The following is a 27,477-nucleotide window of genomic DNA, read 5'->3' as shown; positions in this document are numbered from 1 at the left end:
TAAAAGAGATGAGCAAAATTTTTTTTCTGACATGTTGAAATGACACAGAATTCAAATGTCAGTGTCCATAAATAAAATGTCACTGGCACACACCATCATGGCAGCAGGGCCAGCAAAGATAAAGCATTCCATATCTGGCTTTTTACAGAGAAACTTGGCTGACCCTCATCCTAGGACATTCTCAAACTGCATGTTGACTGACCAAAGGTATTCATCAGGCCACACAGGCCAAAACCGTGCCTGCTGTGAACAAGATGCCCTGTCCACTCTCCCCAGCTTAATGGTTGCTGAGCTCTCACCACCTGCCAGGCACCATCTCACCTGATGCTTGCTATCACTACTTTGTGTAAGGGTCAGACCATCCACCCGTGGTGTGTGGGAAGTGTAGTTTTTATCTTCTACTGGTCAGTTCAGCTGCTATTTTAGGCCAGGCTTCTGTCATGTGGCAAAACCCATCTCAATCATTCGAAACCTCACCCAGTTTCTCCTAAGTAAGCTGGGCATTCCTGGAGAAGGGCACTTGGTCTTTGGTAGTTAGCACTTCACACGGGCCCTAGCTGAGAGGGCCAGCAGTGTGCCAGTCTTCATGCAGGTTTCTGCCACCCGCTCCTTGCTGCCATCAGACAGCCTTGTTGGGGCTAGTGCCTTCTCTTCTACTATGCAGATTGACTTGGCTTCTCTGCCAAGGTCTTTGCTTTTGGGCAGGCATCAGGATCTTACAAAGTATGTTCTATCATCGATGCCTCAGCAACACTTCCTGATCAATAGTTTCTGATCCAGCAGGTCTACAGTGGGGGTTTAAGAACATACATTTCAAACTAATCACTTGTCAACACCAATTGCTGGTGCTTTGGGGATTATTCTTCAAGGCCCACTGTCACCCCCTTCTGAGGGCTTGGAAACTCAGGTCTGTCTACACACTTAGAGCCTATTATCTCTGCTTCTCTAATGTGAAAAGGATTCAGGGCTCTCACTTCTGCTCCAGATGTCCCCTGATACCCAAACACTGCCTAGAGCTTTTGCATTACATTTTCCTACCATTTATGAAGTGGCTCCTAAACCTGGTTGTGCAATGGACTACCTAAGGAATTTTTACAGCTGTTAGTGTTCATGTCCCTCTTCTAGCCCCAATCAGAATTGCTGACCTATTTAACTGGAATGTGGCCTATCTGCTAGGATTTTCAAGCTGTACAAGTATTACTCATGTGCAATGAAGGCCAGAAGTCACTCCTGCTGGGCTCCAAGAATGGTTTGACCAGAAGCATCAGAATCACCTGGCTGTATTAGAAATAAAGATCCCGTGGTCCCAGTCAGACGCCCAGCTAAGAATATCTAGTTCTGGGGTGTACGACCTGTGTTTAAAGAAGCCCCTCCTCACCACAAGGGGTTCAGGGAAAATGACCCAGAGCCTCTATCAGGGATTCCCACCATTATCTCAGGTCTTAGAATTTGCTTTTCCATTTCCTCATTTTCTGTTCTAACGTAGGAATAAGGGAAGACAGGCTGTTGTGTCACCCTACATTGTCCTAAAGATATTATTCTGTCTCTACTCCCTCCTTTGGGGGCAGAAAGAGAAAGTGGGATGCTTTTGAAACTTTACAGCCAGAACCATAACTGCATGCTCTTGGCTCACCATCTTTCCCATACACAGGAAATGTCCAGCTTCCTGGATTTTGGAAAAACAGTTTTAGGCCAAAGAAGGAATCTGCAAGATCACCTTGCTTAATATTTCACAAACTGATTTCCTACCTAGCTGCATGACATAGTTCTAGGTATTTAGGGACACTGGGGCTCAAGAGTTTGGGTTGTGCTAGATCTGACTCCAGATTTTGAAGTGTTCAAAAATGCTTGTATTCTCTAACATTGCCTGTCCTCAAGTCTGTTGCTTTCTGTCCCCAGGGCTGTGGGCTGTGATCAACAATGCTGGGATCATTGGCTTCCCTGCAGATGGGGAGCTCATTCCTATGAACGAATACAAAAAGTGCATGGCCGTGAACTTCTTTGGAGCTGTACATGTCACAAAGACATTTTTGCCTCTTCTTAGGAAATCCAAGGGCAGGCTGGTAAACATCAGCAGCATGGGAGGTAAGTTGACTTTTTATTCTAGGGTCATGGGGTGCCTCTCACAACATGAGGCTGGCTGCATTCTTTGGGTTGAACTAGAAAGCCAGGCATGTGAAAGGCAAAGCTGGCTCAAAATTCATTAGATTGTGGACCTACTGTTGAACTTAATACTGTACAATTTTTCTCTCCTTTCAAGTCTTTGTATGAATAACATTTTCTATTTTCTAAGTCATGCACTCATTGCTGGGGATACAGGATTCTTACACATTTTCACAACCTGACTGCAAGCATCCAAGCTCCCTGGATTTGGAGGGATACCATGTGCTGTGGGAAACAGTAGCGTTGGCAGCTCTGTTTTCTCACCCCTCTGTGAGCTCAGCACACTCTGTTCCCCTATGGACTGAGTCGGCAAATACCTTTCCTGCCTTTGTGCTGCCAGGGCTCTGGGGTTTGCCTGTTTTGCCCCCAGCATTGTGCAGCATTCTCAGCATCCTCTGCACAGCTGGAACAGGATGGGGCACCTGACTTGTTTCTCCACTTCCAACAACAGGCAACACCTTGAGGGCCAAACAATCTCCCTTTGCCTCACATGGTGCTCATGCCTGTGGCACCACCCCTTTTCTCCTATGAGAGTTGCTTTTAAACTGAGTTTCCCATAGAACCTTCCTCAGCTTTGGGGGAAGTCTTGGGGGAATACCTACAGGATTGTCTTTTGGGTCTTTGAAGACCTGAGTGTGGTTTTAGGATTCTGTCTCCCAAGAGATGAGCACAGCTCCTTATTGTCGGGTCATTTGGTTTAAAGGAAGGTTTTTTTACAAAATAAAGGATCCATCTGGATTTTTTGTTTGGTTACTTTTTTTTTTTTGGCATGTGTTTGTTATAATATGAGCAATAGACTTGAAAAAATTTCTTCTGGAGAAGCTTGTTGTATTTCTTAAATCATGATTGTTGCTCATCACATTCCCTTTCTGATTTTCGCCTCAGTGACTTCCTTGAAACTCCGTGTGTCTCTGAGGAGAGCTAGTTGCCCTAATGCATAGGCAAGGGCAGTGGGGAGGGGGGAAGACAGAGAAGGAGGAAGAAGAAAAAAGACTGAGACAGAGGGAGGGATACTTAGGGCAGTTAAAAGCAATGATATTATATTTTGGCTTGTATGAGAACCCCAAAGTATTTCCCGTTTTATGCTTCCTTGCTGAAGCAAAATGAAATCAGAGGAATTACATACATTTGCAATATTTTGCTAAGCTTTTACATTTTGGCTTCTGTAGAAGGTTGACCTTTCCCCATTTCCTGGTACAGCCTGGATCATCTGGCAAGCTGTCACACCCTCCTGCCTCATTCATGCAGCCAATGTACTGACTTCACCTCGGCACACTGATGACAATGCTTTTCACTTTTTTCTCTTTCTTCCTGACTTTAAGTAGCCTGTTCATTTCTAGAATTTTCCTTTTGTTGCTGCTAACATGCAGGATATTTGTATCTACTGCAGGCTCAGTATCTGGCATGTGGCAGATGTTCAGTGAATAAAAAAATGCCAAGTGTGTGAAAGTGAAATGGAATGAAGCAATGAGTGAGGGAGGACTTTTAGTACAGAAGATTCCCATGGTGCAGCTCCTGTTTGGCCTCTAAAACTCGTTCCAAGCCAGAATGCTGTGCTTTATTGTCATTTATTTCCACAGAAGGGAAGCCTTGGGTGTTAAACTAAATCAAGCATCTCACTCCTATTCCCAACCTTTCCTTGTGCAAATTCTTCACACTCAGCCTTACTGTTTCCATTCCACTTAGAATTATCACTGAGGCGACATGTGTACAACCAAGCTTGCTGTCAGCCTGAACATCCTGCCCTATTGACTTCCTTCTGCGCTTCTTATTTTTCAAGTTTCAGAGCCTTGAGCCTTCTTGGGTTCACTCATGTTTGTGTCCGTCTCCCCTTTCTTCTACACCTTCCACAAAATGCATCAAGTTTACTTCCATCACATTTTTAAATCCTTCTGTCCCCGAGAAACTCTAAAACTAAGATCTCTTGTGGGACTCAGAAACTACCCATGGTATTTTATAGAGTTGTTGAATAACAGCAAGAAATCAGAGGAGCTAGGAGGCAGATGCATCTGGCAGGACAGAGAGTTGGGAAGAAGATGGTCACAGCTTCTGTGTTTGCTTTTTCTTCCACTACAAAGGGCCACAGATGGGGTGACTTAAACAACAGAAATTTCTTTATTCACAATTTTGGAGGCAGGAAGCCCAAGATGGAGATGTCAGTAGGGCTGACTGCCCCTGAACCTGTCTTGCTGGCTTGTACCTCCTCATCACCTGTGCAAATGACTGAACCTGTGTCAGCACGCGTGCACCCCTGATGCTTCCTCCTCTTCTGATAAGGCTACAAGTCATGCTGCACCGAACTCTGACTGTATTGAAGCTTAATCACATCTTTTAAGGCCCTACCTGCCAACACAGGAGTTGGGGCTGAAGCTCTGACAGGGATTTTTACAGGAAGAAGGGGAAGGGCACCATTCTGGCCCTAATACCCTCTTAGATAGGAACAAAGGAATTCAGCAGACAACAAAATAAGCAACTTAGTCCTTTCTTGGAGGGTTTTGTGAAAAATTGGAAAGATTTTTGAATAGGAGGAAAAAAAACTAGAGTGTAACAGTAGGATTAGGAAACTCAAAATATGTATAAAAGGCAATAAGAACTAACAGATGTGCAAAAAATTAACATCCAACATGATGCCAACTGGACGATGTATGTCTTGAAAGTTTTGGAAAGTGTGCTTGCTTAGGAGTAGTTTGCTGCTGTGATTTTTCTCATTTTGAAGCAGGGAACATGGAAGGGGAGAGGCAGTCAGGTTTTACCAGAAGGGTTCTTCAGAGAGTCCATCGACTCTGTCCATCATCTCCTGAATAACAGTAATGCTGGTAGGGTAGATTTAGTGTGAGTCTTTGATCAGCCAGGAGCAGCTGAGTTGGAGTTGGTAAATCTGTTTCAGTTGTTTGTGGCTGTAAACCAACTTAGACCCCAAAATGAGTAGAGATGATATGAGTAGGTACAAATATGGCTCCTAAAGATATCCACATCCCAATCCTTGGAACCTGTGACTAAGTGACTTTAAAATGGCAAATTGGACTGTGCAGATGTGGCTGAGTGAAGGACCCCGAGATAAGGATATTATCCTGGCTGATCCAGATGTGTGTGTGTGGAGGGGTGTATGGGGGGGCGGGGCTCTAACTCAACAACAGAGGCCCCTGTAGCAGCAGGGCTATAGCTAGAGAGGGACTGAAAGATGGCATCCTACTGGCTGTGTAGATGAGGAATGGGCCTGAACCAAGGAATGCAGGTGTCATTGCTAAAAGGAGAATAACTCTGCTGACACCTTGATTTTTGGCTCAGTGATTTCAAGCCTCTCTAAGAATAACATAGTACATTTGAATTGTTTATACCACTAAGATTGTGATAATTTATTACAGCAGCAATAGGAAAGAAAAACACATGGTTTGGCCTGGGTTTCTGGGTCCACATCAATGTCTCTAAAGGTGAGGTATATCTACAGTATCCTGAGTCTGTTGACCCCCAAGCTCCCATAGGCCTGGACTTTCCAGTACCCAGCACCAAGCTGTCATGGCAAGGCTCCTCTGCCCCAGATCATATGACCATTCCTTCAGGGCATCTCTTCATAGTTCAACTGCCAGACTCCTTAACAAGGCATCAGAATTTGCTTGTTACAGTGCTAACTGCATGTTTTTACAATCCCCACTTAGCTCTCTCTATGAATCAATAGTTAATTCTTTTCAATTAATGGCATATCATATGCTTCTAATAAATTCCTATTTCAAACATTTTTTTTCTCCCAGTTTAAAGTCTGTGCCTCTCTGGTTTCCATAACCCAGACTTGCCTACGCCCACTCCAGGAGACATGGGCCCGTGTGGTAACTTGTTTATTGTCCTTCCCAGGCAAATAGTATAGCTCACCTTTTATTAACCCCAATCCTGATAAGGCACTTCGATAAATATTTAACCAAGGATCACAGGAATTTAGAGGTGCATATGGCAGTTGGGAAATCCTTCTGTTTTGGAGATCTAAGAGCTTTATCTGGCCATTTGTCCTCTTAAGAAATCCTGAAGTAAACACTTGTGTACAGTTGCATACCATGTCTGAAACAGAGATCACTGTGAATAATACCTTGTGCAGTGACTCGGGCCTCAGGGAGTTTGAAGCAAGGTGGTTAGAATCTCTCTCCTCTCTTACCCAGATGGGCAAACAGGGCCAGGTCACCTCATTTATCTGTTTTATCATCTACAGCACCTGGGTGATATTTGTCAAAGGCATTAGGGCTGATGAGAGCTAGGGACATTTCTCAATCTTAGCCCTATTGACAGCTTAGGGAAGAGAATTCTTTCTGCAGCAGGGGTGGGGTCTTTCCTGTGTACTCTTGAATACTTCACAGCAGGGATGTCCGCAATCCACCAGGGCTAGTAATTCCCACCCCCCAAGTTGTGACAAGTTTTCAGCCAGAGCCCCTGAGGAGGAAATGTCACCCTCCAGTTGAGACCCTGTGATCTTGGCTGTTGATATCGGCACTGTGGGCTTTCAGTGTTGGGTGTAGTTGCTGGCATACAGATAAGACCCTCTATACTGAGAAACAGTAAGAATTCCTGCCCACCACACCTATCTGTTTCAAACAGGTAAGTTACTTTATACCAAAGTAGGCCACCTGAGGGAATCTACAAGCTGAAAATATCCAGGAGGGTTGGTGGGTCCAGCCTTGAGCATTGTCTGGTCCCCGGAAGATCATTTCTGGACTTTATCTTGCTAAACTGGATGCCTTAAGGGAATTATTTGGCAAATCATGCAGCCTATCCCTTAGTGACTCAGAGGTGTGACACGAAGCCCAGGCTGAGACTTTCTGCCCTGACACCCTTGCCAGCTGTCATGAGGCAAAGGGGTGTAGCCAGATTGAGTGAACTTGTGCATGCTGGGCTGGGCTAGAAGTTTATACACCTGGAATCGCTTTAATTCTATCACCAGCTGGGTGCAGATAGGAATTCATTTTCTAGATCAAGCTCTCGCTCATTCAGGTTTACACACCTGGTGAGCCAAGGGGTCAGGGCTTGAATCCAGGTCTGTTTTACCCAGGTTCTATTGCCTTCCCTTTTTTCTAGGCTATCAAACAAAAACTTAACAGGCAAGTGCTGGGCATAAAAATACAAACCGTATTAAAAAAAAAAAAAAAAAGAAAGAAAAGCCATCCTACCTCCGGTCTGTTTGAGTGATAATTAGAAATGTTTTAGGAATTTAGGGCTTTCTCCTGCATCAGTCCTTCCAAAACACAAATGTTTGGGGCTCTTGTTAGATGTGAGGAATCTGACTGGTTTGGTCTGATGGGGCCTAAGTTTCTGCATTTCTATAACTAGGCAGTAAGTTATGAATGGGCTGCTAGTCCCTGAACTGTATTTTCAATCTCACCAGCATCAGAAGCACTAGGAAGGCTTCTAAAAAGGCACCAGCTGAAAGTGCATAATGGGGCAGCTGTTGTGAAAATCATTTTACAGGATCTCAGTATGTAGGATTATCATGGGGCCCAGCATGTCCACTCCTAGCTGTCCACAGCCATCGCTTAGTATCCACAGAGGGTGGTCCTTTTGTTCCCTCCCTCCTTCCCCTGTGGATACTGAACTCTGAAGATGCTCCAGTCCCTTATCTCACAGAAAATAGTGTGGATTTGGAATTCAAATATTTGGATTCAGCCTATGCATTTCTTCTTGTATGCTTTGCATCATCCCTGGATTACTTACAATACCTGATACAACATAGCTGCTGGATAAATGTTGTTACACTATATTGTTTATGAAATAATGGCAAGAAAAGAGAGTGTACATATTAAGTATAGACACATTTTTTCTACAACTTTTTAAAATCCATAATTAGTTGCATCCATGGATGCAGAATTCACAGAAATGAAGACTCCATGTCCACAAGAAAACAGGAAATAGGTGTTCAGACAAACATCTGCACACAGCTGAACAGAGTAATAATACACATGATAGACAAAGGTTGAAACCACCCAAAAGTTCACCAGCATATCATGCAATTGATGAAGTGTTGCATAATCGTACTGTAGAGTATCATTTAGCTTTGAAGAGAAGTGAAGCATTAATTTGTGTGACACAGACAATGAACCTATTAAGCATTAGGCTGAGTGAGAGAAACCTGACACAAAATACTACACATTGTATGATTCTGCTTTCAAAAAATGTCTGGAACAGGCAAATCCATGGAGTCAGAAAGCCAACAAGCTGGAGCCTGGAAAATGGCAGAACAAGGGTAACAGCTTGGGTATGAGGTTTCATTCAATGTTCCGAAACCAGATAGAGGTGATGTGTATTCAAACTAAACACAGCAAGTGCCACTGAAGTGTTCACTTTAAAATGGTGAAACTGGTGTGAATTAAGTTCTATTATTATTTCTTGGGTTCACTCCCAGAATTCCTGATTTCTGGTGTGGAGAGGAACCTGAGGATTTGCAATTCTAGCAGAATTCCAAGTGCCACTGCACGTTCTCCATGCATGAACTAACAAGACCTTACTACCCCACAGTTTGTCACAGCTGCAGATTGTCAAGTTGTCAGGTCTTACTGGTTTCCATAGCACCAAGTTCAGTGGACATTAGAAAACCCACCTCTCCTAAAGTCATGTGCCTGGTTTATGTTCTTCAATTTGGATAAGCTCGACCAAGACATAAAATTTGTATTTTGAGTTGCCTGCAGTAGACGTTGCAGGAGGCAAGAAACTGGCTGGCTGCCGTCATTATGTTCTCCTGACACAAGATCATGCTAGTCTTGGCTTGGATTATTAGATCATGATAAGCTACTGCAGTCGGGCAGTCTTGGTACCCCTTCCTACACAGCCTCAGGTGGAAAGACTGCAAAAGTTCTGCTTCCTGCTGTGTTAATGGGGTGCTGGTTTGTGACAGCCTTTCTCTTTCATAATTTTTTATGTAGCCACATAGCCTCAGGTTAGAAAAACAGAGATCTTCATAGAGGTGTTGATCACTATGAAGAAGTCTATGTGGCCCTGTGTTATCTCAAAGGGCATCAAGACCTTTGGCTGGGTAAATCTTGGGAAATGTTACCAATTACTGGCCTATGCCATACCAGGAGAGGAAAGACCAGATCTGAAGTCACTCATGATGGGAAGAGAGGGAGGAGAGTCTCTACAGCTCCAAAATGTTAACTTCAAGCCGCCCATTTTTAGTTCAGTACAAACAGTGTATCTCAATGGAAAGCAAAGATAATGACTCCCTAAGTTGACTGACAAAGTAAAGACTGCATTTATGCGTCTGCCAGGTATGGGACCACAGGCCAGGGAGCAAGTTCAGTGAGTCATTTGCAGAGTCCGAAAAGGTTGAGGACGTGTGTTTTAGATCAATGGGGTGATGTGTTCACGTGGACACATGTTAACTAAGGGTCAAGTTTTGCAGTCCAGGTGAAGGAACTATAGAAGGAGTCCACACTCTCTATGTGTTTGTTGAAAAGATATCCTGTTGACTGGGTGTTTTCTGTTCGGGCTGCCATAGCAACATACCACAGATACCCTCTGTATCGTGAACTTGTTTTCTCACAGTTCAAAAGGTTGGAAGTTCCAGATCTAGGTGTCAGTATGGTTGGATTCTGGTGAGAAGTCTCCCTGTTTTACAGAGGGACTTTTTCTTGCCATGACCTCACGTGGCTTTTCCTAAGTATGTGTAGGGGAGGGAGATGGAAATAGAAGAAAGAGGAAAAGCAAGAGACAGAAAGAGGGAGAGTGAAAGAATGAGGATGAGTGTGTGTGTGTGAGACAAATAGTCAGATAAGGGTTCCATCTTTCTGACCTTATTTAAACTTAATGGCTTCATCTCCAAATACTGCTTCAATATGTAAATTCTGGGGAATACATACACACTCAGTCCAGAGCAAGAGGGCATCAACACTGGCAGAAGACATTCACCACTAGGTTGGGTCTAAAGATTTATCCCAATAGTACTTCCATTTTATGCTTATGAATTGGTCTAATGTTGGCCATTTTGCAGGATTAAACACAATACAAAAGATAAATTCATCTTAAATATCTGGCCCAATGCATGTTTTTGCTTAGGTTGATAATGTAGGCTATGATCTAGCCTCATCATAATTCAGATGCTATACCTATTGTCTTAGTCCATTTTGTGCATTAGCAGCACACCTGAGATCGGGTAACTTATACTGAACAGAAATGCACTGTTAGCTCACGGTTCAGGTGGCTGATCAGGTCCTCCTTATTTCATCACTCTACCACCCAAGAAAACAGCGCTGATCTGTCCACTAGGCCCTCATGAGGCTCCCACCTCCCACTAGGCTGCTCTGGGGATTTCATTTCCAGCCTGTGCTCTTTAGAGGACGTACTCAGGCCACAGCCCTTCTATCTTCCGCATGTCATGTATCTACAGGAAAACTCATGCTTTCTTCAGTTTATGGTCAAGAGTTAGTATTCAAAAGGATCCCTTGGATTGGTTTGAAGTGCAGGTTCAGAATTTATAGCTCTAGTGTGTGTGTGTGTGTGTGTGGCGGGGGGTTCTAGTAATGCATGTTGTTAACAAGTGCTGCTGGGGATTTTGAAGCAGGTGCACCTAGTACTCTAAGAAACACCAAACAGATGAAGCCTTTTGGGAAATTAAGATATAACTGGAGAGAACTGGAGTAGCACCATGTAGAGAGCTTACTTTAGTTAGGTACTAGTCTCATATATTAATCCATTTAATTTTATCCAAAAACCTATAATGCGTGTACTGTGGTTATTCTTAATTTACAGATCAAAAGCCAGAGGCACACAAAATAAGTTTCTGAGAACAGGTGGCTAATCAGTGGCAGAGCTGAAATTTGTACATAAATCTCAGGCAGTGTTGGCTCCAGAATCTGGATCCTAACCATACCTGGCTGCCCTCCAGCTGGACTGTCTCCATTACCTATCAAAATCAAGAGAGAGGGAGAACTTACCTCACAAACTGGAGTTAGCCCACAACCAACAGTGTGACTTCAAGTTGCTTTTTAAACACTTCTTTGGCCTTTCTCACCAGCAAAAGTAAGCATTTGGTTTTCAAGCAGTAAGGCTTTGTTAAGTTAAAAACCACTTAAATAAAAACCTGTGACAAACTATATTTAATGAGAACTTGTTTGATGCCAGATGTTATTGAAATTACACCAGCTAAGCTTTGGAATTTTTTTTTTTAAGAGACAGGGTCCACATTCAAATTAACGTAAACTAAAAACAAACAAACGAAAAACAAACAAACAAACAAAAACCTGAAGCGGTCTTGATTAGCTCACCAATTGGCTGGGACCAAGGTTTAAGATGAAGTCACCATATATGCCCTCCTCCCCACCTGTAATCTTCTTTCCTTCTCTGATGCCTGCTTCCCTGTTTACTCACGTAATGTTCTCTGCTGACCTCCCCCCTACACTGTAATAAAAACAGCCTGCTAGGCGACCTCCTAGGGGACTAGGTAGCCTAGTGACCAAAGTCTTCATCTTGCATGTGCCAGGATCCCATATGGGCACAGTCGCATCCAGCTCCCTGCTTGTGGCCTGAGAGAGCAGTAGAGCCCAGCCCAAAGCCTTGGGATCCTGTGCCCACATGGGAGACATGGAGGAGGCTCCCTGGCTCTTGACTCCTGGCTTTGGATTGGCTCAGCTCTGGCTGTTGCAACCACTTGGGGAATGAACCAGCAGACAGAAGATCATTCTATCTCTCCTCTCTGTATATCTGATTTTCCAATAAAAAATAGTAAATATTTAAAAATAAGAGCTCCAGTCCACTATCAATAATGGTGTGTCAATATATTTACATGAGTGGTTGGAAATAACAAAACACCTCCTCTTCACCATACATACCTATTTTTGAAAATGGCTCTGACTTAGTATGAGTGTCCACTCACTCCCAACTCTATCTCTACACGTAAGTGATAGGAAATGAGAAAACACAAGCACTGATTAAGTCTTTCTGGAAAGACAGGGAGAAGAGGATATTATATAGGCCAGACCAACGCTTTAATAATGTAGACGGAGTGAGGATGACTGCCAAGAACTATTCTAGGTATCTATTCTTCTATGCCCATGCTCTTTCAATTTTATTTTCCCAAAGTAATTATCAATTTATCTGTAGTTGCAAGGAATGAAATTTTGCATAGCCTTTACCTAGTGTATACCAGTGCTCAAGATTTTGTGAAATCATAGATTAGTATTATTGCATATTGACATGGATGCAATTCTTTGGCCTGTTTTCCTTAGTTTTACTTGTAGGTATCTCTGTGTGTATATGGAATATAGATTCCATATAGTTTGATTATGCAATTAAATATTATGTTGTGTGACTTTCATAACACAAATCATTGAGACTGGGCAGACAAATTCAAGGCAGTTTCAATAAGTGATTGGAGATAGGCAATGTCTAAAAGGCAATCTACTCAGGTTGCCTTTTAGAAAACTAACTCCGCATAAGGACCCAGGGCTCTTGTGCTCCACACTCCCTCTTTGTGTAGACGTGAGCCCAGTGTTTTATGGAGTTCAGGTAGAGACAGCTGGAAGCCTATCAAGAAATACCCACATGCACTTCCCATGACAGACTTGAAGTGATGATTTAAACTTCCCTTTAAAATGTTAAGTGTGGATGTGAGCCATGTTTTATGGTCTCAGAAACTCAAGCAGAAAACTTTCACTTCTGGTTGGAGGTAGGACTCGAGCAAGAGAACTCCAGGCTAAGAAGCTATTCTCCCACTCACAAAGCATGCCTATGTGGAACAAGAGAAGAGACTTTGGGAGGCAGAAGGAGCCAACCACAAGCTCACGTCAGGAAAATGAAGACAAGCACATGTGCAAAGCCCTGCCTGGTTTGTGAGACTCGCAAATGCTGAGAAAGATGGTGAATCTAGGGCACATGGAAAGGAAAGTCCAGGGAAAGTGGAGTTCCTCCTCCTTCCCCTGACAGGTTGGGTGGAAGTCCTGTGGTCTTGGGTAGAGTAACACACCTCTCAAGTCATACCAGTCTTTGGCAGAGCTCTCTGTGGATTCCTGAAGTATAGTAATTTCTTTTTCTTTTCATTAAAAAAAAAAAACTGATATACACCAAACTGCTCATTTTTGCAAACATAATTTGATAAGTTTAGACATTTGTGTATGCCATGGAGCCACCGTCACAGTGACGATGATGTACAGTATGTCTGTGATCCACATACCTGTCCATATTTTCTAATTCCTTTCTCTTGCTCCTCCCATACTCTGCATTCTTTGACTGAAGCTTCTGTAACATAGACTGGGTGGCTTGGCTGGCAGAAATATGTTCCTTACAGTCCTGGAGGCTACAGGTCTGACAGCAGGGTGCTAGCATAGTCAAGTACTGGTAAGGGTTCTTTTCCTGGTTTGTAGATGCTCACCTTTGTCTTGGGACCTCACATTGTGGAGACAGAAGTGAGGAAGCTTTCTGGTGTTTCAAAAGGACATGAATCCTAATCACAGAGGTCCTATGTTTGTGACTTAATCGCCTCCAAAGGCTCCATCTCCAAGGACCCACATGGCCTAGGTGTTAGGGTGTCAATATTTGCATGTGAAGGAAGGTGTAATTCACCTATAACACACCCACTCGGCACGTAGCCACTGATGTGTCCATTTGTGTTTTTTAAGATGTTACACCAATGAAATCACAAAGAAGGCATATTCTTTGTTATCTGGCTCTTTCTCACTGTATTTGATTGAAGATGTCTGTGTTTTTTACACTTTCAATTCCTCTTGATGGTTGCTTTGTTTAAAAGACTAATTCGTTTTCATTTCTCTGGGGATTATTTTCTAAACTGGGTTAGCAGAACTGTGCTCTTTCTAAAGTTCCAGGGGAAACTATGCTCCTTGTAGCTTCTGATGGCCCTAGGTGTTCCCTGACTTGTGACAGTGCAGCTCCAGTCTCTGCCCCTACCTTCCCATGGCCTACTCTGAGTCTCTATGTATCTTCTTTCCCAGAAACAACCATAATTACATTTGGGGTCCATCCTAATCCAGGATAATCTTATTTAGAGACATTTACTTTAATTGCATAAGCAGAGACCCTAATTTCAAATACATCCTTTGCATTTCTGGTTTCCTGTGATCCTGCCTTCCTTATAGCTGGCTCGATGATAAACCCAGTTCAAGACTCATTTCATGGCATCTAAACTAAGTGTGATTTATGTAGGATAGAGAACATCTGCCACAGCCCTAGAATCAGACCTTTGCAAACCTTCTTACAGAGCTGTGTGTTATTCCTCACTGTAACAAATATCAAAACAAATTTGTTCAACCACAGGTACTATAATCACTTTAATAGTGCTCCTCCCCCGAAGATATGGGAACACTTGCAATCAGAGAATATGTATTAGTCAAGCTGGAAGATTAGAGGCTGGTGTGCAGATGCTCTTTGTCCCACACAAATCACATTTTACTTAGCAGTCAGGCAAGCCTGAGCCTTCAACTTGCTTTGCCATTGGATCAGCAGGGATGGAGCATCCAACAAGAGCAGAAGTGAGTAAAAGCCCTATAATGGGAGTGACCCAAAACATGTATTCACCCGGGTATGGAGAGTTCTCGTCTGCCTTTATCTATCTTAGTCACCATGACAATGTTTCCTGGCATGCAGCTTGATGCTGATTAAATATTTATTGATTGAAAGAATGAAAATATCAGGCTTGATTTTTTTTTGTCTCTTTTGTTCCTGTAGCAGGGGTCCCGATGGAAAGGCTATCATGCTATTCCTCAGCAAAGGCGGCGCTGACGATGTTTTCATCAGTAATGAGACAGGAGCTTTCCAAATGGGGAGTTAAAGTTGCTATCATCCAACCTGGAGGCTTCCAAACAAGTAAGTGTCTGGGTCTGAGAGCCTCACAGTGTTCATATCAGTAAGAATCCTGAGGGACTAACACAGTTCAGGCTGAACCTGTCTGTGTTCCCCAAACTGGACCATAGCCAGGCAACGGATAATGTGGTGAAAGCAGATTTTACTTGGTGATGATGGGCAATGGAGGAAAGAGCTGAGCCCACTTTCCAATTGTGTGGTCATCAAGTGCTTGTTTTAAGGGGAGGATGGGTGGCTGAGCATGGTCCAGCAGAGTCAGCAGAATCATCAGAAGGGAAAGTGCAAAGGGTGGATCATTGTGGCTGCACTGCGGCCACATGTGTTTGCTGTCAGTTACCAGTGGTATTCTGCCTCCCATGGAGGCTGGACACAGCCCTTTGTCCTTCTAAAGAATCACCTTCAGGTTCCTGGAGCGAGACACTTCTGATTTGCAAGAGGTACATGCAAGGGGTCTTCAAAAGAGTTCATGAACACACTACATAAAAACTGGCAATGGATTTCAGGTTCCCCTGCCCCCAACAAAAATAAACATCTAATTTCATTTTCCCACGAAACTTGTGAAGTTTTCTCGTATTTCTAAAGTTCCCTCGTGTTTACAAAGTCATTTTTAACAGATGTTCCAAGAAAGGGTGGCAAATCAAGGGTGCATTGATGAGAACAAGTAGAATATTTTCCTGGCAGTGCAGAGTCTTCCCAGCAAGGGATTTCAGTGGGAGGTTTGTGTCAACCTAGCACTTGCACTTACACTGCTAGAAGCTGTGCTACAATGTGGTCAAGTCTTGGCAGTGCAAGAGTTTGAAGGGTCTGTCCTGTGTCCAGAGTTTTGCCATTCCCAATGTCCACTAAAGAAGGTTGGGATAACCTAGCCTTATGCAGGAATTGGGAGGCAAGTGCCAAGTTCTCTGCTATGGCTGTTCATATGCTTCTTTCCACCAGGAAATTAAGTTGGCTAAGAAACTGACAGCAAGCAGGTCTCCTGAGGTCTTCTCAGAACAGGGTTCTGTAGAAGTCAGTCTTCTGATGGGGAGCCTTTGTTTGCCATATGAGAGCACAGCTCAGAAACTGGCCCAACTGCCTCGCACCAATTGCAAACATGTTCACAGTTCCATCCAAACCTCCTTTCCAATATTTCATCTACTAGCCCCATATCAGGCTAATTTATGTAGAGTTAAAGCTTATTTTCTTCCAGTAGTTAGAACAGATATTCTGGGTAACATTTATTTGTCTCTCATTCTCTGGCCAAGATGGTTTCTTTGTTCCAGTTTCTCTGTATTTTGAAAACAGTATTTTTCTCCTCTCCTCTGAAGAACAGAACCCACCTCCCTGTTCCCCAGGAGGGGCTGACAATGCTCTCATCTCCCCTTCCTGAATTTCTGAACATAAACAGCAAAACCCCAAGCCTCAGTTCTGGGTCAACAAACATTTAATCAATGATTTCAAAGAAGAAGTTAAAGCATGTTTAATAAAAGACCACAGACTAGAGGGGGTGTTGCTAGTACACTAAAAAATAATGCTAAAATTTTGACTGTCAGATCAAATAGACCAGATAAAATCTTAAAAGAGCAACTGAACTTTCAACTTGAAGTGCTCCACAACCAAGCCCCACAAGGTTGTGAAAGAGGCTCAGGTCTTCCTGAAGGGGCTATTCGGGAAGGGAGACTAAGAGTCAGGAACATGTACCACTCAAGTTGAGAGGCTGGACCAGGGCAATAGAAACAAAGAGAAGATGAAATTTTATGAAATGTTTTCATGTTGGGGAGGAAAATTAAGAGTAGTTGCTAGAGACAGGCAGCAGATCAAAGAGAAGCCAAGATGCCAGACTGTGGGCCTGGGACAGAAAGGAACTTGGAGCAAGGAGCACTGGGAGCCAGTGCAGGAGGACATGACAAATTAGATTTAGAATCTGGCAGGAGGGGTGAAGGTTTGGTGCCACAACCCAAAGAAAATTCCAGCCCACAAATTTACAACTCTATTTGCACAAGAGGGCAACTCTGCAGTTACATTAGTTTCAAGGATTCAGTGTCATGATCACCACTAACCTTTCTGGGTAGCTGCTTTTATCAGGTGGTGGGTCACTTGCCTTTAGTGCATTCTTTCCCGTGGCTGTCAATTTTTTTTTTAATCTATTTATTCAAGAAGCAGAGAGACAGAGCTGGTTTAGTCTCCAACTGCCTATAACGGCTTAGGCTAGGCTAGGCCAAAGCTAGTAGCTGCAAACTCAATTTAGGTGGAAAGGACCCAAATATTTGAGCAACTGAGAAATATATGTACAGAAAGAAGATACTCAATACGTGTAAAAATATTTGTTATAGGGACAGGCACCTTGGTGAAGTCACTTAAACCTCCACCTGTGGTGCCAGCAGCTCATATGAAAGCTGGTTCTAGTCTTGGCTGCTCCATTTCCAATCCAGCTCCCTGGAAAGCAGCAGAAAGTAGCCCGATTGGGCCACTACATGGAAGGCCAGGAGGAAGCTTGGGACTGGTCCAGCTCTAGTCATGTGGTCATTTATTCTGCGAAACAGTGGAAAAATCTCTCTCTGTCTCCTTTTTTCTCTCTGTAATTCTGCCTTCCAAATAAAACAAATCTTAAGAAATCAAGACTTATAAACACAAATATATTTAATACCTGGATCAAAAAATGAAAGGCTATCAGCATGTATACCATCTTCTCCCAACACAGTCACCTCAATAACTAACAGCTCTCTTGTTTTTTGTCATGATCACTCATTTGCTTTTCTTCACAGCTTTATACCCATTTGCACATCCCCAAAGCTTGGCTTTAATCATTTTTGAACTTGAAATGGAATCAATATGTATCTATCCTTTTGTGTCTAGTTTTTTTTTCACTCAACACTGTGATTTTATGGTTTGTCTATGCTGTGTACAACTGCAGTTCACTTCCATTGCTGTGTTGTACTCTGTGAATCTTTCGCAATTTTCTGCTGTTGATGAGACATTTGATCATCTGTAATTTGGTGTGTCTAATTATGACCAATCCAGTTAGGGACTGTCTTTTGCATGCATATATATATATATTTTAAAGATTTATTTATTTATTTAATTGGAAAGGCAGATTTACAGAGAGGAGAGACAGAGATCTTCTGTCTGCGGTTCACTCCCCAAGTGGTCGCAATAGCCAGGGCTGAGCTGATCTGAACCCAGGAGCCAGGAACTTTCTCAGGGTCTCTTACACAGGCGCAGGGCCCCAAGGCTTTGGGCAATCCTCAATTGTCTTCCTTGGACACAAGCAGGGAGCCAGATGGGAAACAGAACAACTGGGACACAAAACAGCACTCATGTGGTATGCCAGCACATGCAAGGTGAGGATTTAGCCACTAAGGCATCACACCAGGCCCACATATATTTTTCTATGATACATACTCAGGAGTAGAATGACAAGATCATATGGCTTACCAATCTTCAGCTTTAACGGGTAATACTGTTTCCAACTTATACTTCAACCTTACCACATGAGTGTATTTTTAAAAGTTCACAGAAAGCAGAATTGAGAGGTAGGTTCATTTTGGTGTAGAAAAAAAATGTTCAAATCCATGCATTCAAAAGGCCTTCAATATGTTCATGAGAAACACTGTACATAGATTTTTTTTTTTGCAACAAAATACATGTGACTCTATTTTTCTACAAATGTTAAAGCATTTTCATTTATTTGAGAAGCAGAAACAGAAGGAGACAGATAGAGGGAGACAGCTACCATCTACTGATTCACTCCTCAGATGTCCACATTGATCAGGACTGGGCTACCCATGGCCAGGAGCTAGGAATTCAATCCAGGTTTCTCCTGGGGATGACAGGATTTCAATTACTTGAGCCACTGCTGTTGTTTGCCAGAGTCTAAACTGTTAGAAAGCTGGAGACAGGAGCCACAGCAGGACATCTAACATAGCCAGCTACCCTGATATGGCAAGTATTTTTAGTCAATGTCTTAACTGCTAGGCTATACATCCAGTTTTTACTTGAACTTCCTTTTTCTAAAGATTTATTTATTTATTTATTTTATTGGAAAGGCAGATTCACAGAGAGAGAGAAGGAGAGACAGAGAGAAAGGTCTTCTAGCCACTAGTTCACACCCCAAATGGCTGCAATGACCAGAGCTGAGCCAATCTGAAGCCAGGAAACTGGAGCCTCTTCCATCCTCCTTGCTTTCTCAGGCTGCAAGCAGGGAGCTGGATGGGAAGTGGGCACAAACTGGCACCCACATGGGATCCCAGTGCTTGCAAAGATTATTTAATTGAGGCATCACACTGGGCCCTGCTTGAACTTTCTGAAGTATTATCACTTTTGCACCAGACTGCCGCTAGTAGAAAGAAAGCTCATAAGCAAAAGGCCAAAGAGCAGAAGTGGGAAGAATGAGGTTTCTTGTTGAGATTCAATGAAAACTGGGAAGCAAGGAACACAGATAAGAAGTTTCTGAAGACACTTCAAGAGACAGACCAGGCTTTTTAAGGACTCTTTTACAAAAATAGCCAAAACACATTGCTCATTTAGAGGATTTTGACCCCTGAATGTGAAATGCCTCATTTAAATTTTACCAACAAAATAGGCACTGTACTGTTTCCATATTGTAGTAAGAAACTCTAGGCTCAGAGAGTCTCCCAAGCCACAGAATTGATATGAAGCAGAGATGGGATTTAGATTTAGGTCATGTTAGAGTTAAAAACGTGAGGCCTCAATGGCAGAGCGTGATTTGGCAATGCATTCCAGGGAACCCATAAAGAGAACTTTCGGGACTCTGGATAGGATATCTACAAGGACTATCAGAAGTCCACAAAATGTTTAAAGGGGGAGGAGGAAAAGAAGAAAAGGAATCCCAGCAATGGTTGAGATGGGAGGAGAGATGGCAAGAGGAACCATGGTTCAAGCACATATTTCCCAAGATTCATTGCCTCCATAGCAACTGTCAGGACATTTTTTTTTTAAAGCACAGCATCCTGCCTTAAGAAACAAGCAGTTTGAATTTTTATGCATACAATTGGATTTCACTGGCCTCCATTTCACAGCCAGGCTTGCTTGCAGTCCTGACCCCAGGAGTCACCCAAGCTAGCAATCCCTGAGCAATCATGCCCTTTGTAGGACAACAGCCTGCATGGCAGAAACATTTTGGAAACTAATCTGGCAGTGGCTATTAAAACTCAAAATATGCATACTATTTATGTGCATGTATGTATATTAGTATGTAGGCATATAATAATATTCTGTGGATATTATATATTGTACTAGGTGAGTTCAAATGGTTTCTGGAAAATGGAATTAACTTTATTGTGTTACAAAAAAATAAATAAAATCCTTGTAGTTTTTTTATAACATGCATTTTCCATGAGCTTTGTAATGATCCCTTGTATACATGATAGTAATTTTAACATCCAGAATATTTGTGGAAGCTGCATTTATGAGAAGCCCAAACTGAAACAGCACCAATGAGCACCATGGCCCAATGGATAATTTACAGCACATCTACATACTAGAAAATCACAGGCAAGAAGCACGAACATACAGAACACAAAGGAAACTCACAAACATAGCATGGAGAAAAGCTGATGCCGAAAAATAAATACCCTATGGGCCCACCTGCATACTTTTACTGCACAAGTAATCCATCCACCCTGGTCTGGGAACACTGGCTACCTAGAAGGGAATGGGGAGACCTCAGGGATGGCCCTGTTGGGCTCCTTTTCTGGTGCTAGTTACATGAGCATTTCAGATTGTGAAATATTAGTTACTTGTGTGCTGTTTTGTATTTTGGTTTGAAGGTGAATGCCATTAGAAAGAATGCATTGCAAAAGGTGTTTGCAATTGGAGCTCTTGCTTACCTGACTGCCTGGCTTCCCCGGCCCCTGACCCTTAGTTTCCCCTCACATTGCAGAAATCATGGGCACCAGTGATGCGTGGGAGAAGCACGAGAAGAATATCATGGAGCAGCTACCTGGTGAGGTGTTGGAGGACTATGGTGAGGACTACATCCTGACAATGAAGAACTTCCTGATCAATATCCAGACCCTGGCCAGCCCCGACTTTTCCCCGCTGATACTTGACGTGCAACATGCCCTATGCGCCAAGCACCCTTCTGCCTTTTACTCACCAGGGAAAATGGTTTTCCTGTGGCTCTGTGTTGCTTCCATCTTGCCTACTAGCTTATCTGATTATATTTGGAAAAAACATAGTGGCTCACCCGGGCACATGCCCAGGGCTTTGAGCCTGCCCAATAGGAATAAAGCCATGTAGGCCTCAGAAAGGGAGGTGGAGGGGAGCTGTTGTTGTCTCAGCATGAATGGGAAACCATGAGCTACCCATTAAAGTGTTTACTACTCCATATTGCCTGTGAAAGCTGTTGGTTGAATAGGACTTTTCAATGAGAAAGACACCAAGCAGTGACCTGCACCATAGAGAGCATTAACCACCACTCACAAACACATTTCAGAATCAGATGGCTCAGAGATAGTGTGGCTTCTTCTCCAGCTCACTGTAATAGAACAAGTGTCACCATAAATGGAGTCACATGGATCCTTGGGTTTCCAGGGACTAATTAAACTTATTTTTATACTGTACTCTACACTATATTCTTTGCAGAGTGCAATGGTATTATCTCAACAAAAACTGATGACTTTAATTTACAAATCCATCGTTAATCAAAAGTACTAATGATTGAACCTACAGTGTGGGGCTTAATTTTTTTTTTTTTTTTGGCTGGGGGTAGTGGCAGTGAGAGGGTGTGTCTTGCCTCCACGTTGGTGGTTGCTGACACCAGGGAGGCTGTGGCAGTTTCTTTACATGAGGCAAGGAGTCTGCTCCCTTTCACGAGTGACTCCTCTACAGTCTGCCAAGATGCTTGAATGTGCAGTGTCCACAGAAAATCTTTTTTCAAGACTGGAGTCCATCCTTTTGAGCCCTGCAGCTCTCTACACCCTTGACTGTCATTTCATCAATTTTTACAGCAACTTAATTCAGTGTAGATTCCCCCAAAAAACTTTTCTTTGCTCACCCATAAGAAGTAACTTTTTATCCACTAAACTCTTATCACAAGCAGGCAGCAATTGCCATGCCACATCTTTCAGGTGCCACTTCTGAATTCTAGCTCTGCTGTTTCTACCCCGTCTGCCGGCACCTCCTCCACTGCAGTTCTTGAGTCCCCCAGAGTCACCCATGAGGTCTAGGGTGAGTTCTCTCCAAACTCTGGTTGCTGTTGATATTTTTGTCTATCTCTCATAGATCACAAATGTCCCTAATGACATCTAGAATGGTGACTCCTTTCTAGAAGGTTTCCAGATTACTTTGGCTGGATCCATCAGATAAATCACTCTCAGGGGCTGCAACAGCCTTACCAGATGTGCTTCTTAAACAACATGACCTCATAGTCAACGTACACGCTTGATCTGTGGACTGCAGAGTAGATGCTAGGGTAGAAAGTGTGGGAACCTTGACCTCATTGTGCACCCATTTCACAGCTCCTGGGGCACCAGGTACCTGTTCAATGAGTAGTCATATTAAGAAAGGAATCTGTTGTTCTGGGCAGTGGGTCTTCGTCATGGGCTTGAAATATTCAATGAACCATGTTGTAAGCAGATGCGCTGTCATGGGGCTTTGCTGTTGCACTTACAGGGCACAGGCTGGATAGAGGAGGTGTTCCAAGTCCACCTCAGCAGATGATAATAATAATAATAATAATAATAATGATGATGATGATGTTGGAAATATTCTGGACATTACCAAAATGGGACACAGACACAAAGTGAACACATGCTGTTGGAAAGACAGTGGGAGAGACTGGGTTAATATAGGCTTGCCACTTTTCAGTTTGTAAACAACACAGCTGAAGCACAATAAAACAAAGTGCAATAATAAAACTGTCACTTAGTTCATACCAGAGAAACAAGGTAGGTATGTTTGTCTCTATGGAATGAAGAGAGGAATTGAAAGTCTGACACGTTCATTGTCACACGACTAACAGAAGGAAGAGCCAGAATTCATACAGAGGTTGGAATGCACTGCCTGCTGAAGGAGAAGAAAGAGGGAAAGAACAGAAAAACAAGGAGGAAGTGGCAAGAACCATTAACCCCCATGTTCTTTCTCACTGTACACTGACATTCCGTGACCATAGCATCCCTGCTACAGAATTCTTTGTGAATTATCAAGGTTCCTTGCACCTCCTCCCTTTTACTCTCCTAGGAGCATGAAGTCTCCTTTCTCAAGCAAGATCCCCAGAAGTCTTCTGGCAAACCCACAGCAGGAGACTGAGGGCTTTGGCAATCATATTAACTATTGCTGAAATCGCCATCTGAGCACCCCAGCATAGAAAAACCAGACTCATCTATGGAAAAACCATCTATGGAAGCAATGCAAGACACTTGTAGAGGTGTGGCCAAGCTTGGCTAAGCATGGTAAAAGGGGAGGAGCAGTGAGCAGAGGGTGCAAAAAGAGGATCAGAACATCCTGCTCATTGCAAACCTTCCCTGTTCCAGTTCCCTTCTAGAACATGGAGCTTCTTGTCCTATTTTCCATGAAGATTGTGTTAAAGTAGATGACATGTCCTATAACTTAAACACAAAGAAAACAGTGAATGAAAAAACAATAAGATAAAAATTTATGGAATATTAACAGGAGACACTTTTACCAGCTAGTCCTGCAGGCTGCATGGTGAATCTCTGCTATAGTAGAATAGAAACAACAAAAAAAATCAAAGTTTAAATGCTGATTTCTGGAACAGGCACTCTTTGCAGTTAAGAGTTGTCTAAGCCAAAGCTTCCACGTGTATGATTCAGGTTAAGAGAGCAGATGATCTGTATAACCTGTAGTCCAATTCCTGGGAGAACACTGAAGACTGCATGCTGCACTAAAAGACATGTAGTCCCTGAAGCATCTACAGCCCCTGGAATCTATTAGAAGATTCTCAGAAGTCAACCCAACCCAGTATCTTTCCTATGACTGCTGCAATAAACTACCACATTCCTGGCAACTTAAACTTGCACGAATATGTGGTTTTGAGCTCTTCCTTTTTTTAAAGATTATATTTGAAAGGCAGACTGGCAGAGAGAGGAAGAGAGACAGAAAAAAAAAGAGATCTTTCATTTGCTGGCTCACCCCCCAAATGTCTACAATGGCAAGGATTGGGCCAGATCAAAACCAGGAGCCTGGGACTCCATTCAGGTCTGCCATGTGAGTAGCAGGGGTTCAAGCACTTGGGTCAGGTTCTGAAGCTTTCCTAGGCACGTTAGCAGGGAGTCAGGAAGCGGAGCAACTGGGACTGAACCAGCACTCATATGGAATTCTAGCATCACAGGTCATGGCTTAATTTGCTGTACAACACCTGCCCCTGCCTTGCAGTTCTGGGTGTCAAAATTCCGAAATTCTGAAATGGATTTTACATGGCTAAAATCAAGCAGTTAGCAGAGCTGTGTTCCTTATGGAGACTTTAGGGGGAGAATCCATTTCCTGTGTTTTTCAGCTTCCCAAGTCCCCTACTCCTTGCTGTGGCTGCATTACTTGCATCTGCATCCATCACAACATTTTCTCTGATCTGACCTTCCTGCCTCCAGTTCATGGTACCCTTCTGACTACAATGGATAATCAAAGATAACCTCAAAATCCTTAATCACATCTGCAAGTCCCTTCTTCCATGTAAAATAGCACATTTGTAGGTTCCAGGGAATAGCGTGTCCTTCTCACGGTTAAAGTCAATTTTCTGTCTATACCTATAGAACCAACACCTTTCAGGCTGGGGCCAACCTATGCTGTGATGAGCCCTTCAGGTGATGCACATCTCCATTAGAAAAGTACCACTTTGAACCTGAGAGTAAACAGGCTGCTGCGTATGTGATCAGACTACAGAAGACGGGGAAAGTCCTTTGAAGACAAAGAGAGAGGGAGAAAGAGAGCAAGTGAGCACAGGAGAGTTGAGATGGAGTATAGGGCTTATTTTCTGTCCTCCAGCTCCCCAACCAGGGGTTGACAACTTTGTGAGGCCTGGGGAGAAGGTGCTGAGAGTCCCAGATCAGACAGAATTCTATCCAGTCTGCTGCTGAGAACTTCCACATTATTTTAAGGGAGGGGAAAAAACTAGCCCATTGTCTCCCCTGTTGTCTCTGGCAGGGCTGCTAAAGTAAAATGTCATAGACTAAAAAGCACTTCTAAGCACTATAAATTCGTTCTTTACAGCTCTGGAGGTTGTGAAGTCCAAGATCAAGGTGCAGTGGCTTGAACGTCTGCTAGGGGTTGTTCTTCACAGATGGCACCTTCTAGGCAGCAAACCTCAGTGTGTGTGTGTGTGTGTGTGGGTGGGTGGGTGGGTGGGTGGTGTGTGTGTGTGTGTGTGTGTGTGTGTGTGTGGTGTGTGATGTATCATTTCCTTAGGCCTCTTTTACAGATGAACTAGTCCAATTCATGAGGATTCTTCCTTCAAGCTAAGGTCTCACACTGGGGATTAGCTTTCAACATATGAATTTGGAGATATTAGTGGTGGTAGGGTAGGGGGACCTAAACTTTCAGACCATAGTACTCATTATGACTTCTTTGGCTTTCGGTGCAGGGTGGAGAGGTCTGGGAAAGAATTTAGAACCAGGAGCCTGGGGGAGGGTGACGGGCAAGGTGAAGGGACTACTTTACAGAGGCAGCTGAGCTGAGTGAGAATCAGCAGTCTCAACTGGAGGATAAGACTGATGCCCCTTCCACAAGCCAGGAACACACAGCAGCCCCTAGGCACCCCGAATCTGAGGAAAAGAGCAGGGAAAAGAAAAGTGGCGGGAGGGAGAGAATCTCTAGTTCATCAGAAGACTCATGCTTTAAACCAGAAGAGACTGAAGTATTAAGGTGAGTTCAAACAGACTTCATTTTTAGACCAATAAGAGGAGGGCTTCCCAAAGTTCATGGAAGCTGGATTAAAAATGTTTATTTAAAGTTTATTAAAAAGTTTGAATTGCTTGAATTGCTTTTTCATAACACCTGCTTTTCACAAATTAAAAAAAAACTTAAAATGTTCTTAAAATGTTCAGACACACACAAACACACACACACGGCAGTGGGAAAATGGAGAGAGAGAGAGAGAGAGAGAACGCACTCATCCACTGGTTCACTCCCCGAATGGCAAAGGTGGGGCTGACGCTGCAGAGCCAAGAATGGGAACTCAATCTTGCTTTCCCAGGTAGGTGTCAGGGACCCAATTTGAGCTGTCAGAGCTGCTGCTCAGAGACTGCACTCGAAGAAACTGGAACCAGGAACCAGGGCTGGGAATCAAACTCAGGCAAGCAGTGTGATGTGGGATGCAGGCATCCCAAATGCAAGACTGAAGAGCTGCTTGCTCCTCCATGAACTCTTAGAAAGCCCCTTATACACATAACTTTACAGAAAACCAAAGACAAGCATTACAGAAACCCTTCATGTCTCGACCATGTGCACTTAGTCACTGGTGTTTCTTGTTTTGTTCTACGATAACAGTAAGAGCTAATGGCAAGTGAACCAACTCTACATCCACAAGGACTACATTCTTGGAGAGAGGCATAGAGGAAAAGGAGATTCAACAACAGGCCTTCTCCCAGCCCATGGTTCTGCTTACAGACAGGCAGACAGGGTACAAGATACATTTAGTACAATAATACCGATGCAGTATTTCACCCTACCTACGCCCCCTTACCTCTCTCTTTCTGTGTCTCTCCAAATGCTGTCAGCAGGGAAAGGGGACATCCTGACAACACACTTATGATAAAAGCAAGAAATCAGGAGAAAATCCAGTGAAAATATGGTTGCTACATAAGAGGGCAATGAAAGGTCAACAATAAGTTCTCTTATATATTGGGATGGAATGTAAAATGCTATCTGATTATTCTGGTGAGAAAGACTGTGTCCTGGAATACCTTCCTGGAGGGCTCAATTCTGAAGAAGAGAAACTCTGCACAAGTAGTTCCAACAGGGGAGAGGGAGTGGTCCCTCCTGCTCAGGAAGAGTGTCCTAACTCTAGCATGCATCCACACACACACACAATCCCCTTGGGGATTCGAGAATGGTGGAATGGAAGAAAATAAAGTGCTTCCTCTTTCATTTTTCTTGCAGACCTGTATATCCCCTAGGAATTTCTGGGATCCCAGGGGCCATGACAACACCAGATACATTTTTGAGCTTTTGCATAAGACCCAGATTCTTCACTGTATAGCAACAAGGAGACTTGGTACACGGAGCTTATAATCATAAGCATGGTCAATAGCCAAAGTTCACACATAGATATGATTTGTGTGCAAGCAGCAAAGAGGAGTCAATCAGTAAACAATCTGTTCTTTCAGCAGGCACCTCTCTTTGATCTCTTACTTAAGTTTCAGGATACGGGAGTTCCTGACCCATGTATTTCTATATCAATTGCTTCAGGACCTTTGCCCTGAGTTCCTGGAGCTTACAGCTGGTTATGTTTCCAAACCAGGGAGAGTTCCCCATTCTCGTTTCCTAATCAATTGTCTTCCTACAAAGGAGTTCCTATACCCATGATTCCTGCTCCAACTCTTCAGGGCCTTTGCCCTGAATTCGCAGAGCTTTCTC

General features: G+C 43.3%; 1 protein-coding gene across 1 annotated transcript in view; it reads left to right on the top strand.

Moving 5' to 3' along the window:
* The window catches only part of HSD17B2 (hydroxysteroid 17-beta dehydrogenase 2), a 60,675-nt gene extending 39,408 nt beyond the window's left edge, over nt 1-21,267 (top strand). The window contains exons 3-5 of the mRNA XM_040982310.1: nt 1,900-2,085; nt 14,812-14,949; nt 20,828-21,267. Coding sequence (XP_040838244.1) covers nt 1,900-2,085; nt 14,812-14,949; nt 20,828-21,186 — 683 coding nt within the window. The 3' untranslated portion in view covers nt 21,187-21,267. The remainder of the gene's footprint in view (nt 1-1,899; nt 2,086-14,811; nt 14,950-20,827) is intronic.
* The last annotated feature ends 6,210 nt before the right edge of the window (nt 21,268-27,477 follow it).

This window comes from Ochotona curzoniae, unplaced genomic scaffold (assembly GCF_017591425.1).
Source record: "Ochotona curzoniae isolate NIBS_2020 unplaced genomic scaffold, NIBS_Ocur_1.0 contig_3622, whole genome shotgun sequence".
Classification (NCBI taxonomy): Eukaryota; Metazoa; Chordata; class Mammalia; order Lagomorpha; family Ochotonidae; genus Ochotona; species Ochotona curzoniae.
This window is presented reverse-complemented; position numbering and strand designations above follow the sequence as displayed.